Below are 16,432 nucleotides of genomic sequence, written 5' to 3' on the forward strand. Positions count from 1 at the left end.
AACTCATTTTACTCTTCACTGCTTTTTTTTTTTTTTTTTTGCTTTAAGAGTATATAAAGAGAATAATGGAAAAAGTGAACATTAATAAAACTTAGTTTTATATTCTACCTTAAAGTTTAATTGACTAATATGTATATTCCTTATCAAGGAAGTTGAAATAGACTTTGGAGTAAACTGATCGGTTTGATTATTCAGAGGACTTATTGGCTACAAGTATAAATGGTGTAAGTTAAATGCAGAGGTCAATAATCTTTGCTTGGTAGAATAAAGATGGGATTTAGGGTAATTATGAGACCCATGGGGCAGTCAGGGCAGCCTCACTGCTCACAGTAATTTTCTCAAAGCAGTGAGTACCCAGACCTGCCCCTACTCTATATCTAGCTGGTGAATTGATAACAATTTTGAGTACATTAGAGCAGTTACTTTACTTATATTTAGATATTTCTTGGGGTCCCATGATGTGTCAAAATCCAATTCCCTATGTCTGTTTTCTCATGCATATTCCAATCAGTTTAAAACCACATAGTTTCAGCTTTAGAACTCTAAGACAAAACATGAAGATTATATTTAATTTCTAATCATAGAATTAGTTATGTAAGCTGTAGAAATTTGGAAAATACTGAAGAACATGGGAAATAAAATATCAACCATAATCTCACATTCAGGAGCAAATGTCCTCAATGTATTAAATTATTTTTCTTACCAATCTTCTATACATATGTTTTAACATACATTAGAGAAGTATATAAAATTTTATAAGTGAAAATTTTAAATTTGAACTTTATTTTTAAAAGATGTATATAAAATCTGTAATCTTTAAATGCTAATTCAATAAGTATATTCACTAAATTTTTCCCCATTTTTACATAATTTGTAAAATGGACTATTTTGTGATTTTTAAATTCACATTATTTTGTGCACAAACTTTTAAATTAGCCTCCAAAATTGTTACTTCTAATGTCCAAATTATTCCAATAAATTGATGTTCCATTAAAGTATTTCAGACACTATGGCCAAGGAAACTGAATTTCTTTCTTCTGGTTACTCTATGTCTTATAAAAATAGTTTGAGACCAGAATAAAAAAAGACTAGGTCAACTAAAATAACTTTTAAGATACTATTCCTACAGAGTTTTGGGAAAAGCAAGACTCATCTGTGACATTATCAGAGTACTGTTAAAAGGCAGAGTTTCAGTGTATTTTACTTTTTTACGGTTCTTTTTTCTTTTCTTTTTAAGGCAAAGCATTCTTTCCCGGAATTTTTATTACCCACACCACAATGATGGAGAATGAAAGGAATGTGACTGTGTTCATTCTAGTAGGTCTTACACAGAACCCCCAAATGCAAAAAATAGTGTTTGTGGTGTTTTTGGTCTTGTACATGGTAACCCTCTCAGGCAACCTGCTCATTGTGGTTACCATTACCACCAGCCAGGCTCTGAACTCCCCCATGTACTTCTTCCTGACCCACCTTTCCTTGATAGACACAATTTACTCTTCTTCTTCAGCTCCTAAGTTGATTGTGGACTCCCTTCAGGAGATCAAGACAATCTCGTTTAATGGGTGTATGGCTCAAGTCTATGCAGAACACATTTTTGGTGCTACTGAGATCATCCTGCTCACAGAGATGGCCTATGACCGCTACGTGGCCATCTGCAAACCTCTGCACTACACGGCCATCATGAGCCACAGGCTGTGCGTCCTCCTGCTGGGGGTGGCCTGGACTGGAGGATTTGTCCACGCAACCATTCAGGTCCTCTTTACAGTCTGGCTGCCCTTCTGTGGCCCCAATGTCATAGACCACTTCATGTGTGACTTGTACCCTTTGTTGAAACTTGTCTGTGTGGACACCCACATCCTTGGTCTCTTTGTTGCTGCCAACAGTGGGTTCATCTGCCTGTTAAACTTCCTTCTCCTGTTGGTCTCCTATGTGGTCATCTTGAGCTCCCTAAAGAGCTATAGCCTGGAGGGGAGACGCAGAGCCCTCTCTACGTGTGTCTCTCACATCACAGTAGTTGTCTTATTCTTTGTGCCCTGTATCTTTGTGTATCTTCGCCCAGTCACCACTCTGCCCATTGATAAAGCTGTTGCTGTCTTTTACACTATGGTGGCCCCTATGTTAAATCCTTTAATATATACCCTCAGAAATACCGAGGTAAAACGTGCTATGAAGAAACTCTGGAAGAAAAAAGTGCGTTCAGATAATAGTTAAACAGAATCATTAAACATTACAGATAGAAGTAATAGAGGTACTCTAGTCCAAGCCTCGAGAAGGCAATGGCACCCCACTCCAGTACTCTTACTTGGAAAATCCCATGGATGGAGGAGCCTGGTGGGCTGCAGTCCATGGGGTCGCTAAGAGTCAGACTCGACTGAGTGACTTCACTTTCACCTTTCACTTTCATGCATTGGAGAAGGAAATGGCAACCCACTCCAGTGTTCTTGCCTGGAGAATCCCAGGGATGGGGGAGCCTGGTGGGCTGCCCTCTATGTCGCACAGAGTCGGACACGACTGAAGCGACTTAGCAGTAGCAGTAGCAGCAGTCCAAGCCTCTTGATGAATATGTCGAATCTAAAAACAGAATGAATAATACTTGCTGATAGCCACTTAAGCACAAGAACTAAAGCCTGGGTTGGAATCCAGACTTACTGTCTCCCATCTCTCACTCTCCTTATCACAACTTAATCCTTCTTAATCAATAAATACTTATGTATTAAAGGGAAATCTGGAAATATCTTCAGAAGCTAAAAAGTACAAATCTAGAGTTTTGAATCAGTCTTATTATGTAACGTGGAGATGTGTTGGTTACTACTGATTATTAAAAAGAGTGCCTAATGATATTCCTTTACTTTGGACTCTGGCCTCAATATAGATTTTTTGTGTGTGAATTTTCTTGTTCATTAAATCTTGTTTGTACAGTAAAAGAAATACTATTTATGGCATGCTTAGAAGACTAGCATTGTGTTATGTATTTTCCATATTGTGTTAGGTGGGGTCCAGTCAGAGAACAGAACAGAGTGATTTGAACCAAAAAAGTTCACAGGCAATCATTAATTATGTCAGGCACTAACTATAAAAAGGGTAATGAGCTCTCTCTATAAAAGCCCTTTGACTGAGAAATGAGTATCCAAGGAAGGAATTCATTTAGAATGTGGACTTACTTCCCAGGCCAGGATTTCACTCTTTGGAGAAAGTGTAGATTTTGCCCATGCGTGAAGCGATGGCATGCTTGACCCAACTTCAGGCTAGTGGTAGGGCTGAGACCCATACTGAGATGTGACTCTTTGTCCACATACTGTTTACTCATTACATGCAACTCTAGTGTCCTTTCCAGACAATTTGGACAGAAATGAGGTAATGGAACTGGTGATATTTATTAAAAAAACACTTCACATACTTTCCCACTGAGCATGATCAGAGGATCCAGAGATGATCATTGGTTCATCAGCTGTAACAGTGATCTCTACTCACATTGCACTTATTGCTTATGGTACTTTAACGTTTTTCTCTTGACGTTCTGGTACTTATATCACAAGACAATTTTAATTATCCCTAAAACAGTTAAAATACTGTTCTTCTATCAGTTCTATTTCACTCTTCCTTTGCATCCATGTACCCATGTTCCTCAGACCAGCCTGCTGCCATCACAAACTCATTCCATATGTTTTTGTGCTTTGTTTTGTTGCTATTCACTGCTGTCAACAGTTGCGGGTATGCCAAACTACACTCACATTTATATTTCTTTAAATTATTTTTTTATTATTTTCTTTTACAATATTGTATTGGTTTTGCCATACATCAACATGCATCCGCCATGGGTATACACATGATTTATGAAAATAATTGTTGAAAATATTGGTATCTTTATGTTAAGGTACCAACAACACATTATATAATAATTACATCATATAATTTGGCTTCTGATTCTTAAAAGCTTTTTCATATGTGAGGAAACCTACAGAACACTTTATTTTATTAATATTTAAAAATTAAACTTGGCACACAGATTTCTACAGATCCTCATAGTTCTTTTTTAAAATTAATTTTAATCAGAGTATAGTTGCTTTACAATGTTGCATTAGTTTCTGGCTGTACAGCAAAGTGAATCAGTCATGCATGTACATATATCCCCTCCTTTTTGGACTTCCTTTCCATTTAGGTCACCACTGAATAGAGTTCTCTGTGCTATATGGTGGGTTCTTCCTATTTATTTGTTTTATACATAGTAGTGTATATGTCAGTCCCAATCCCCCAATTCTTTCCACTCTCCCTTCCCCACTTGGTGACCATAAGTTTGTTCTCTATATGTGTGACTCTTTTTGCTTTGCAAATAAGTTCATCCGCACCATTTTTTTTGGAGAAGGCGATGGCACCCCACTCCAGTACTCTTGCCTGGAAGATCCCATGGACGGAGGAGCCTGGTAGGCTGTAGTCCATGGGGTCACGAAGAGTCGGACACGACTGAGCCACTTCACTTTCACTTTTCACTTTCATGCATTGGAGAAGGAAATGGCAACCAACTCCAGTGTTCTTGCCTGGAGAATCCCAGGGATGGGAGAGCCTGGTGGGCTGCCGTCTATGGGGTCGCACAGAGTCGGAGATGACTAAAGCGACTTAGCAGCAGCAGCAGTACCATTTGTTAGATTAAACATGTAAGTGATATTATTCAATGTTTGTTTTACTCTTTCTGACTTACCTCACTCTATATGAGAGTCTCTAGGTCCATCCACATCTTTGTGAATAGCACTATTTCATTTTTTATAATATTCCATTGTATGTATGTATCACATATTCTTTATCCATTCCTCTGTTGATGGATGTTTAGGTTGCCTCTATGTCCTGGCTACTGTAAATACTGCTGTAATGAACATTGGGGTGCATGCATCCCTTCAAATTGTGGTTTTCTCTGGGTATATTCCTAGGAGTTGGATCACTGAATCATATGGTAGTTTTAACAGAAGCAGAAGATATTAAGAAGAGATGGCAAGAATACACAGAAGAACTGTACAAAAAGATCTTCACGACCCAGATAAACATGATGGGGTGATCACTGACCTAGAGCCAGACATCCTGGTATGTGAAGTCAAGTGGGCCTTAGAAAGCATCACTACGAACAAAGCTAGTGGAGGTGATGGAATTCCAGTTGAGCTATTCCAAATCCTGAAAGATGATGCTATGAAAGTGCTGCACTCAATATGCCAGCAAATTTGGAAAACTCAGCAGTGGCCACAGGACTGGAAAAGGTCAGTTTTCATTCCAATCCCAAAGAAAGGCAATGCCAAAGAATGCTCAAACTACCTCACAATTGCACTCCTCTCACATGCTAGTAAAGTAATGCTCAAAATTCTCCAAGCCAGGCTTCAGCAATATGTGAACTGTGAACTTCCAGATGTTCAAGCTGGTTTTAGAAAAGGCAGAGGAACCAGAGATCAAATTGCCAACATGCACTGGATCATCGAAAAAGCAAGAGAGTTCCAGAAAAACATCTATTTCTGCTTGATTGACTATGGCAAAGCCTTTGACTGTGTGGATCACAATCAACTGTGGAAAATTCTTCAAGAGATGGGAATACCTGACCACCTGATCTGCCTCTTGAGAAATCTGTATGCAGGTCAGGAAGCAACAGTTAGAACTGGACATGGAACAACAGACTGGTTCCAAATAGGAAAAGGAGTTCATCAAGGCTGTATATTGTCACCCTGTTTATTGAACTTATATGCAGAGTACATCATTAGAAACGCTGGGCTGGAAGAAGCAGAAGCTGGAATCAAGATTGCTGGGAGAAATATCAATAACCTCAGATATGCAGATGACACCACCCTTATGGCAGAAAGTGAAGAGGAACTCAAAAGCCTCTTGATGAAAGTGAAAGTGGAGAGTGAAAAAGTTGGCTTAAAGCTCAACATTCAGAAAACGAAGATCATGGCATCTGGTCCCATCACTTCATGGGAAATAGATGGGGAAACAGTGGAAACAGTGTCAGACTTTATTTTTCTGGGCTCCAAAATCACTGCAGATGGTGACTGCAGCCATGAAATTAAAAGACGCTTACTCCTTGGAAGGAAAGTTATGACCAACCTAGATAGCATATTCAAAAGCAGAGACATTAGTTTGCCAACAAAGTTCTGTCTAGTCAAGGCTATGGTTTTTCCTGTGGTCATGTATGGATGTGAGAGTTGGACTGTGAAGAAGGCTGAGCGCCGAAGAATTGATGCTTTTGAACTGTGGTGTTGGAGAAGACTCTTTAGAGTCCCTAGGACTTCAAGGAGATGCAACCAGTCCATTCTGAAGGAGATCAGCCCTGGGATTTCTTTGGAAGGAATGATGCTAAAGCTGAAACTCCAGTACTTTGGCCACCTCATGCAAAGAGTTGATTCATTGGAAAAGACTCTGATGCTGGGAGGGATTGGGGGCAGGAGGAGAAGGGGACGACAGAGGATGAGGTGGCTGGATGGCATCACTGACTCGATGGACGTGAGTCTGGGTGAACTCCGGGAGTTGGTGATGGACAGGGAGGCCTGGTGTGCTTTGATTGATGGGGTCGCAAAGAGTCGGACACGACTGAGCGACTGATCTGATCTGATCTGATACTGATTTTCGCAGTGGCTGTACAAATTTCTATTCCTTACGCATTTCATGGTACCTTGTCCTTCCACTAGTTTATAATTTATAACACCTCGTTGTAAGTTTTTACTCCCTCTTGGGAGTTTTTCGGTGGATCTTAAGCTTTTTGAAGGCCGAATCCAGGTCTCTCTCTCTCTCTCTTTTTTTTTTTTTTACCATTGCAACCCCAGCAACTATCAGCGTCTGATACATACTGTGTGCTCAAAATGTTTGTTATTTAATGAATTAAGACAAAAAAGAATAAAAGGAGTGCATTTATCTTGAAATTGCTTTGTATGTAGACAGAGCCACACATTTTTAAAAACAGCTTTTAATGATGAACTGTTACTGAAAATTAAATAGGTTAACCAAAGAATATAGCTTAAAGAGCGTATATTAATAAGGTAAAAAATCTTGCTGAGAGCAGGGAGAATATTAAGGTAAAGCATTTGCTCATATGCTGAGAAGTGTAGTTTAAATTTCTTTCTCACCCTCAGTTTAAACAGGAAGAAAAGCAAATTATAGTTCCCTCTGAGGTCAAGCCAGACTTTTCCTTGAAGTTGAATCAACTTAAAGTAGAAATGAATTCCCTAGCCTCTAGTACTACTTTTTGGACTTCATTTTAGTGAATTTAATTATTTTCCTTTATATATTCACCCACACATTCAATATTTATCATGCATATGATATTGTGCTATCACGTAGAAACTATTGCTATATAGTAGGCATGTACTTTATAGTACTTTACAGATTGTGATTGTATATGTCAAAAATAGAAATTCTTTTCTGACATCAAAATGTCCTTTTATTCGAGTCATTACTCTTTCTGATGTGTTACCAGCAGAGCATGGGCTATATGAGCAATACTAAATGGTGCTGAAGGCTACAGGGAAATTTGGAAATGGTGTAATATTCATTATCTACCCCTCAGAGGTAGACAGGGCCAGTGTGTTTATAGCATTAAATAGTTACATACTATAATATTGCAGGTACCATATGATATCAATTGTGATATATAAAAACAAGCACAGATATTAATGAAAAATTATTAGGCTTTTAGTGATTGTGATTCAATATATACACTGTTAAGCACAGGTCCTGGCTCAGTACATGGTTAGTAGTACAATTATCTAAACATTCTGTCATCATTGCCTGGAAGTTCATTGAAGTTTAGGGCATGACCTGGGAAAATAGTCAATTTTGATTACTGGCTTTCCAATACATCTACTTTGATACTTTCCTTTTTCTGCTTCCCAGGTGGTGTCAGCGGTAAAGAATCCACCTGCCAATGTAGGAGATTCAAGAGACACAATTTCAATCCCCGGGTTGGGAAGATTCCCCTGGAGTAGGAATGGCAACCCACTCTACTATTCTTGCCTGGGAATCACATGGACAGAGGGGAGCCTACAGTCTATGGGGTCACAAAGAGTCAGGCACTGTTGAGCATGCATGTATGCACACATATCTTTATGCATGCCTCCTTGGTTTATTATAGAGATTATTTGTTATTGTTCAGTTGCCCAGTTGTGTCCAACTCTTTGTGATGCCATGGACTGCAGCACGCCAGGCCTCCCTGTCCCTCATCATCTCCCAGAGTTTGCCCAAGTTCAGGTTCATTGCATCAGTGATGCCATCCAGCCATCTCATCCTCTGATGCCCTCTTCTCCTTCTGTCCTCAATCTTTCCCAGCATCAGGGACTTTTCCAATGAGTTGTCTGGAACTTCAGCTTCAGCATCAGTCCTTCCAGTGAACAGTCAGGGTTGATCTCCTTTAAGATTGACCAGTTTGATCTCCCTGTTGTCCAAGGGACTTTGGGGAGTCTGGAGTCTTCTCCAGCACCACAGTTTGAAGGCATTAATTCTTTGGCGTTCTGCCTTCTTTACAGTCCAGCTCTCACAATGGCATATGACCACTGGGAAGACCATAGACTTGACTATCCGGACCATTGTTGGCCAAGTAATGCCTCTGCTTTTCAGCACACTGGCAAGGTTTGTCATTGCTTTCCTGCCAAGAAGCATGATTTCATGGCTGCAGTCACCGTCTGCAGTGATTTTGGAGCCCACAAAGAGGAAATCTGTTACTACTTCCACCTTTTCTCCTTCTATTTGCCATGCAGTAATGGGGCCGGATGTCATCATCTTAGTTTTTTTAATATTTAGTTTTAAGCTGGCTCTTTCACTCTCTTCCTTCATCAAGAGGCTATTTATCTCTTCCTCATCAAGAAGCTATTTAGCTTTTCTTCGCTTTCTATCACTAGAGTGGTATCATCTGCATATCTGAGGTTGTGATGAATTATAGAGATTATTACTCGATGGCAATAAATTCCATTATTTCTTTAATTTGTCATTAGAAGAAAAACCTGTGAATTCATGTAACTGGTTGAAGCTAGTAAAACTAAACCCGACTCTGGCAGAATTTCATGCATACGGAAAGACCAGTTAAGGGTCATTTTTCTCTCTTTTCTTGCACTCATTTCTGATCTACTCAATGCAGAATCTGTGATTTGTAGCAGTTAAATTTTTTTTCTTTATCCCATAAGTATTCCTTGCTGAGATCATCCACAATGTCCTTTTGACCATTGCGTCTACTGAATCAATGTTGTGTTCCAAGCACATTTATGTATCACCTAAAATATCTTTCCTACTACACAATTTCCTAATGGCGTTTTTCATCTGGGCATTTCTCAAAGTATAGATTAAGGGATTTAACATGGGAGTGATGATAGTGTAGAATAAAGCAACTGCTTTATCAATTGATAAAGTAGCTGCAGGTCGCATGTACACAAATACACAGGGCACGAAGAATAAGACAACCACGGTGATGTGGGAGATACAGGTGGAGAGAGCCTTGCGCCTTGCCTCTAAGCTGTGGGTCCTCAGGGAACGCAAGATGACCACATAGGAGACCATCAAAAGGAGGAAGTTTAACAGGCAGATGAACCCACTGTTGGCAGCGACAAAGAGCCCTAGAGTGTGGGTATCAGTGCAGGCGAGACTGAGCAAAGGGTTCAGGTCACACATAAAGTGATCTATGACGTTAGGGCCACAGAAGGGTAAGTGGAAGATGAAGAGGATCTGTATGGTTGCGTGAAGAAAGCCTCCCACCCATGACACTCCCACTAGCAGCCCACACACCCGCCGATTCATGATGCTTGTATAGTGCAAGGGCTTGCAGATGGCCACATAGCGGTCATAGGCCATCACAGTAAGAAGGATGCCCTCAGCTCCTCCAAAGAAATGTTCCCCAAAGATTTGGGTCATGCATCCGTTGAATAGGATAGTTTTACTTTCATGGAGTGAATCTACGATCAATTTGGGCGTGTTGACAGAGGAATAAGAGGCATCAATAAAGGAGAGATAAGCCAGGAAAAAGTACATGGGGGATTCCAGTAAGGAACTGGTAGCAGCAGTGACCACGATGAGCGTGCTTCCTACCACGTGATGATATAGACGGCCAAAACACAGCAAAGATGATGTTCTGCATCTTTGGATTCTGTGTGAGTCCCAGTAGAAAAAACTCTGTCACGTTGTTCCTATTCATGGGTTTCATGTGATGGGAAATTGCATTACCTGAAAAGAAAACATATTTTCTTAATGCACCCTTGGGTTTATTAAACTTCTCATTCTAATATATAATAATTATTCTATCAAGTATTGATTCTTTTGATTTGTATGTGTGTGCTTGTATTGAAAAGATTGTGAGATCTTCATGAATAATCTCATTGCCTCCCAGGTGAAGTCTTTGTTAAGATTATAGAAATGAATACCTTTTGTAAACATACAGGCAGGAGAGCTGCTGTGTACACTTTCTCATTCCAGATGACTAAGAGTTTGACACAGTACATTACATACACAGTAGCAATAAATCCTGAAAAGGACGTGGAAGTTTGGTGTAAAGTCTATAAGTGAAAAGCTATAAGATTTTCATTTTAGTCTTTTGGAAATGGGGAATCATGAAAACTGAGACTATGTGTGAATTGGTGAACAGGAATATGAAGGGGAATCTTGGATGTTATTCTAGTAAAGATCTTTGTTTGTCTTGGATGAAATGGCCCACAGTTAAGTAAGGGGGTGGAAGGCAGACACAAGAACCCAAGTTGTTTTAATAGATCGCTGATAATGATTGCATAAGGAGCGACAGAACAATGGTGATGGGAATTTAAGGAATGGATTCAAGAGGTACTCAGAAGCATGCATGTAATGCATGCTTCCTAAGTCCAGTAACTTTACAACAGCTAATAATGCATACTTTAAAATAATTGATTGCTGCATGCCCAATATAGTAGCAATTATTTTGTACATATCCCTTTTCATATGATAACAACCTGTGTGGTTGGTAAAATATCATCCACTTTGCAGCTGAGGATGCAGTCTCAGAGACTAGTGTTAGTAGTTATAATAACAAGGATAATGTTAACTAAGACCTACTGAACACTTGGTGTGTGCTAAATGATTTTGCAAACGTTTGATATTTTAAGCCTTAGTGCAAACTTAAAGATGGTTACTGCTATCATTTTATACCTATTTTTATACATTAGGAAATAAAAGCATAAAAAGTTAAGGATTCTGCTTAGGACCAAGTGTTAATAAAGGGGAGGACCAAGGTTAGATCAGATTATATTTGTTAATTTTTTTTCTCTCCAAATTCTTAACCCATGCTCTGTTTCACTGTGTTATAATAAACAATGTTGAACTAGTAGTCTTTTTTTCTGAGATGATTGTAATAATTATAATCACATTAATACTACTCTAATATTTCAGTGGCAAGTTTATATGGAGCAGTTTAATCAGTTCATACACACACACACACACAGCATAATAACATACTGGAACTCCCAAATGTTAAGAAAAATGTGGTGCTGCTTTTATTGAACAGCCCTTTTACCTTGGCCTCTCTTATCCCCAAATATTTCCTCCTTTATCTCCTTACAAAATATGGGCTCACAGACTCTTCTGAAAAATATCTATAGTGATTATCCCAGGGGTTAAGTGTTTTTGTTTGAGAATTAGAAAAATCAGATTAGTTCCTGATCCTTCTATCTTCACTTTCCTAATTTGGGTACATGATTTTAATACATTATATTCTGTTTCTTTTTATGTGACCTGAGAATGATATCCACCTCACAGGCTGTTATAAGAATTACTTGAGGTGACATATATGACACACTCATTATGGCGTTTGGAATACACATAGCACTTCTATTAATTTAATCATTGTGTGTACAACTAGGAGATGGAACTGACAGTTTGAGTAATAATATGACTTAACTATGCAGTGATCTCAGGAAGAATCGTTACCAATTTTACCCTCAAGGAATCCCCCCAAACTTGTATTATTCATAATAGTTGATCCCTGGAAAGGTTCTCTATGCTTGTGCTGGAACTAACAGCTGATGATTTATGTCATTTAATATTCATGAAATGTCTTTCGTGTGTGTGAAATGTAGTCTAATTTTGTTTTCATTTATGATTAGTCTTCCTTATTAAAGGAGATATCTAATGCCAAAAGCTTGGTGCCTAGTATCAGAGAGCTGGGTCCTACAATTTGCTTGATTTCTATGAGTCTCAAATTTTTCAACCATGAAGTTAGGTTAAGGATAACTATAAACGATCTCTTCAATAATTGGGATAAGGATGAAATACTTTATTACTGTATCTGAAAGGTGCTGAGAAGTAATGAGTACAATACATGGTAAGTAACAATCTTTAATGAGCAGTAGCACCGTTTAGAAACTTACCTTAGTTGTCTTAGATGGTCTTAAGGACGTTTTGGGGTGTTCAGAAACAATCGTATTTCCAGACTGACTGCTTCTTGTAATAAGTAATTCTCAGTATAAAATATATGTAACATCTGGGATGTCATATTTAGGGAGATCTTATTCAGGTAATTCACTATCAAATGAACAACTGTATACATTCAACATGTTCAATTTTTTGGGTATGTCCAGTATACATCAATAAATTTGTTAAAAAAGGAAATGATCTTGTAAGACAAAATCTTTATATCTATCCTTAAACTTCAAAATTTCTTCACATAAATCCTGTTAAACTATGTTTTCTGGTTTTGACTTTAGAGTGGGTTCTCTTGAAATGCTATGGAGGAGTGACCTTAAACAAAGGACTCTGGTTCTGCAGGGCAAGAGGCAGAGTGCAGAGGTCAAATGGCACTCTGTCCATGACGAAGCTTGCCCTAGAGAGGTGAATGATGACAGAAATAATTTTTGCCTTCTCCTTGCTACATGTATTTAAAGAGGTTTTCATAAGGTTCGGGGACCTTGTCTCATAGCTGCTGTTTTCTCTCCCAGGAATTAATTATCTCTCTTGAGGAAAAGGCTTTGTCTTCCAAGCAGGTTTTCTGGTGAGATATGTTTGAGAATTACCCATTCTTGAATGGGGAAATTATTTCCTACACTTGGAACCTAAACATGTGGGAATCCCCTTTCTCTATCTGGACTGTTAAGAAAATTGAATGTGATGTGAATATCAAGGTGGCAAATCTCCAGTATATGGAAGTGTGATGTAGTTTCCTCACTGACTTGTATCACAAAAAGAGCTTCTATTTTCCTATCAATATTAAAACTTTTCTGGAAAACCACTATTGAATGCTTGAAAGGTAGATCAGCAGGGCATAAAATTAATGGCGGACATTTATCTATTTCTGGGTCAGAAACTCAGATCACAATTACCTCTGGGATTCATTTGTGGTCATTATGAAACACTAGGCAGCGTTACAAATGTGGTGAAATATGTGAAACATAAGAAGAAATTGCCAAACAAGGGAATGGGGAGTGGGATGAATTGGGAGGTTGGGATTGACATATACTCTACTGGGGAATGTGTGCATGTGTGTGTGCGTGTGCATGTGTGTGTGTGTGCGTGTGCTTGTGTGTGTATGCACCCAGTTATATCTGACTCTTTGCAACATCATAAACTGCAGCCTGCCAGTCTCCTCTGTCCATGGAATTTTCCAGGCAAGAATAATGGTGTGGGTTTCCATTTCCTACTCCAGGGGATCTTCCCAACCCAAGGATCAAATCTGTGTTTTGCATCTCCTGCACTGACAGGCAGGTTCTTTACCACTAGCCCCACATAACTAGCATGAAAACCGACTATATAGCCGAGGGAGCTCTACTCAGTGCTCTGTGATGACCCAAATAGGGAAGAAATCTAAAAAGGAGGGGATATATGTATACGTACAGCTGATATGGGGAGGGAGGAGGGAGGAGGGTTCAGGATGGGGAACACATGTATACCTGTGGTGGATTCATTTTGATATTTGGCAAAACTAATACAATTATGTAAAGTTTAAAAATAAAATAAAATTAATTAAAAAAAAAAAACAGCACAACATTGTAAAGCAACTATTTGTTGTTATTCAGCCACCAAGTCATGTCTGACTCCCTGCGACCCCCTGGACTGCAGCATGCCAGCCCTCCCTGTCCCTCCCATCTCTCAGAAAATGAGACATGACCAGTGTTTCTGTATCCACATTATTTGGTAGTGTTGCTTTCCTTTTAGCCCTTATTTGAGGATATGTAGACACCAATTAATATAGTTTTAATTATTATCTCCAGGATCATTTATGATGTTGAACCCTTTTTCACTTTTTTATTGGCCTTTTGTATTAATATATCTTATTTTGTGAAGTTTCTTTCCAAGGTCTTTGTAAATTCTACAAATAGGAGCTCTGGGTTTTTTTATTGCTGAATTGTAATTGTTCTTTATATATTGTAGACACAGATCCTTAATCACATATATATGTCATATATATGTGATCATATATATATATAAATTACATAATTATATATGTAACAAAATTTTCTCCAAATCCGTGATTTGCATTTTCACTTTTAAGAATGGTGTCATCTGATGAGTCAAAAATTTAAAATTTTGACAAAGTTTAACTTTTCATTTGTCTTATGGTTCAGGCTTATTGTGTCATACCTAAGAAATGTTAGTTTACCCCAAGGTCAAATTAAAATTTTTATTATTTTCATTACCTTTGATGCATTGACCTCTCATTCATTATGTGTTAATTTTTGTGTATGATGTGAAGTAATGGTGAGGTTTATTTTATTCCTTATAAATGTCCAAATGATTCAACATAATTTGTTGAAATTATGTTCAACATAGTTTGTTGAAAAGTCCTTGTTTTCCCTATTGAATTACTTTGATATCTTTGTAAAAATGTATATATTTGGTCCTATATCTGTACATTCTCTTATTTTACAGGTTTGCATGTTTATTCTTGTGCTTGTGCAACACACTCTTGATTTCTGGAGCTTTATATAAGTTTTGATATTAAGTAATTACTTCAACTCATTTTTTGCAAGTGATTTGTTTTACTAGATTCTTTTAAATTTCTATATCTTTATACATATTTTACAATAAGCTTGTCAGTTTCTCCAAAAGTTCTGTTGAAATTTAGATTGGAATTTCATGAAATTTTTAGCATTGGTATGGTAAAAATAATGAGTTTCTAATCCATGATTTATCTCAATGATTTGTGCATTTAATTTCTCTCAACAATGTTTTTTTTGGCCTTCATAAACAGGTGTTGAATATTTCACAAGTTAATCCTCATATTTCATTTTTAAAAACAGTTTGGATATTGTATTATAGATGATATAATAAAGGCATAAGTTAGCAAACTGTCTTCCAAAGTGGTTGTTACATTTCCATTAGCAGTATATGAGTTGCTGTTGCCTCACATCTTCAGGAAACAGGTAATAGTTATAATAACAATGATAATATTAGCTAAAACTGAACACGTAATGTGTTTAGTGTTTGTGCAGACAGTTGGTATTTAATCCTCAGCAAATCTACTAAATGGCTGCTGCTATTATTTTCATACTTATTTTATACATTAGGAAACAGAAACATGGAGAAGTTCAGAATTCTGTCCAAGACTGAGCAGCTAATAAAGAGCAAGGCCAAGTTAGGTCTCTGCTCCTGCTTCTGCTAAGTCGCTTCAGTTGTGTCCGACTCTGTGCGACCCCACAGACGGCAGCCCACCAAGCTCCGCCATCCCTGGGATTCTCCAGGCAAGAACACTGGAGTGGGTTGCCATTTCCTTCTCCAGTGCATGAAAGTGAAAAGTGAAAGTGCAGTCGCTCAATCTTGTCCAACTCTTAGCAACCCCACGGACTGCACCCTACCAGGCTCCTGCATCCATGGGATTCTCCAGGCAAGAGTACTGGAGTGGGTTGCCATTGCCTTCTCCAGTTAGGTCTCAGGTTATTCTTATTTAAATACTTTCCCTCCAAATTCTTAACCTATACCCAACATTGTTATGTTATGATAAATAATGTTGACCTAGTAAGCTCCTTTTGAAATGATCATAATAATTCTACTTAATACCACTTCAGAGACAAGCTTTATTGAAAAAATTTCATCAGCTCACACACACACACAGTTACATACACACACACACACAAAATAACACTGAGTTTCCAAGTGGCCTGGTACTTTTAGGCCTTCAATGAACATTGTTAAAAAAGAATAGAGGTTCTGACTATAGCTTCAAGATTATCCATGTCACATACATGAATTCTAATCCTTCCCATTCTCTGATCACAGGGATAGTAGAAAAAAGGTAGAAACATTTAATTGCCATTTTGGGAAGGGCTACTAAGATAACTTTTCCCTTGAGGAAATAAACAGTGCTGGTTAATGCACTTGGAAAAAACTCATCTATGTTGTGTGAACTAAAGGAGCTGAGAAGGCAAGACTGTGAGGATTTTTTGGTGGAGCAAATTGCAAAGGCAGGACTTCTCCTTAGCACCCTCTGTGGCTAGACTTGGGGTTCTAGTGAAATGAGTGGAGAGCA

General features: G+C 38.2%; 1 protein-coding gene and 1 pseudogene across 1 annotated transcript; one reads left to right on the top strand and one right to left on the bottom strand.

Moving 5' to 3' along the window:
- The first annotated feature begins 1,278 nt into the window (after positions 1-1,278).
- LOC133261411 (olfactory receptor 4C12-like) lies at positions 1,279-2,264 on the top strand. Its single transcript, XM_061439895.1, has one exon. It carries the CDS (start codon positions 1,279-1,281, stop codon positions 2,209-2,211), a length of 933 nt encoding a protein of 310 aa, XP_061295879.1. The 3' UTR covers positions 2,212-2,264.
- Positions 2,265-9,219: 6,955 nt separating this feature from the next.
- LOC133261050 (olfactory receptor 4C46-like) lies at positions 9,220-10,150 on the bottom strand (annotated as a pseudogene).
- Between the last annotated feature and the right edge of the window lie 6,282 nt (positions 10,151-16,432).

Source organism: Bos javanicus, chromosome 15 (genome assembly GCF_032452875.1).
Source record: "Bos javanicus breed banteng chromosome 15, ARS-OSU_banteng_1.0, whole genome shotgun sequence".
Lineage (NCBI taxonomy): Eukaryota > Metazoa > Chordata > Mammalia > Artiodactyla > Bovidae > Bos > Bos javanicus.

Coding starts and splice junctions, on each gene's coding strand:
- LOC133261411 (XM_061439895.1), top strand. CDS start 1,279: ATGATGGAGAATGAAAGGAATGTGACTGTGTTCATTCTAGTAGGTCTT.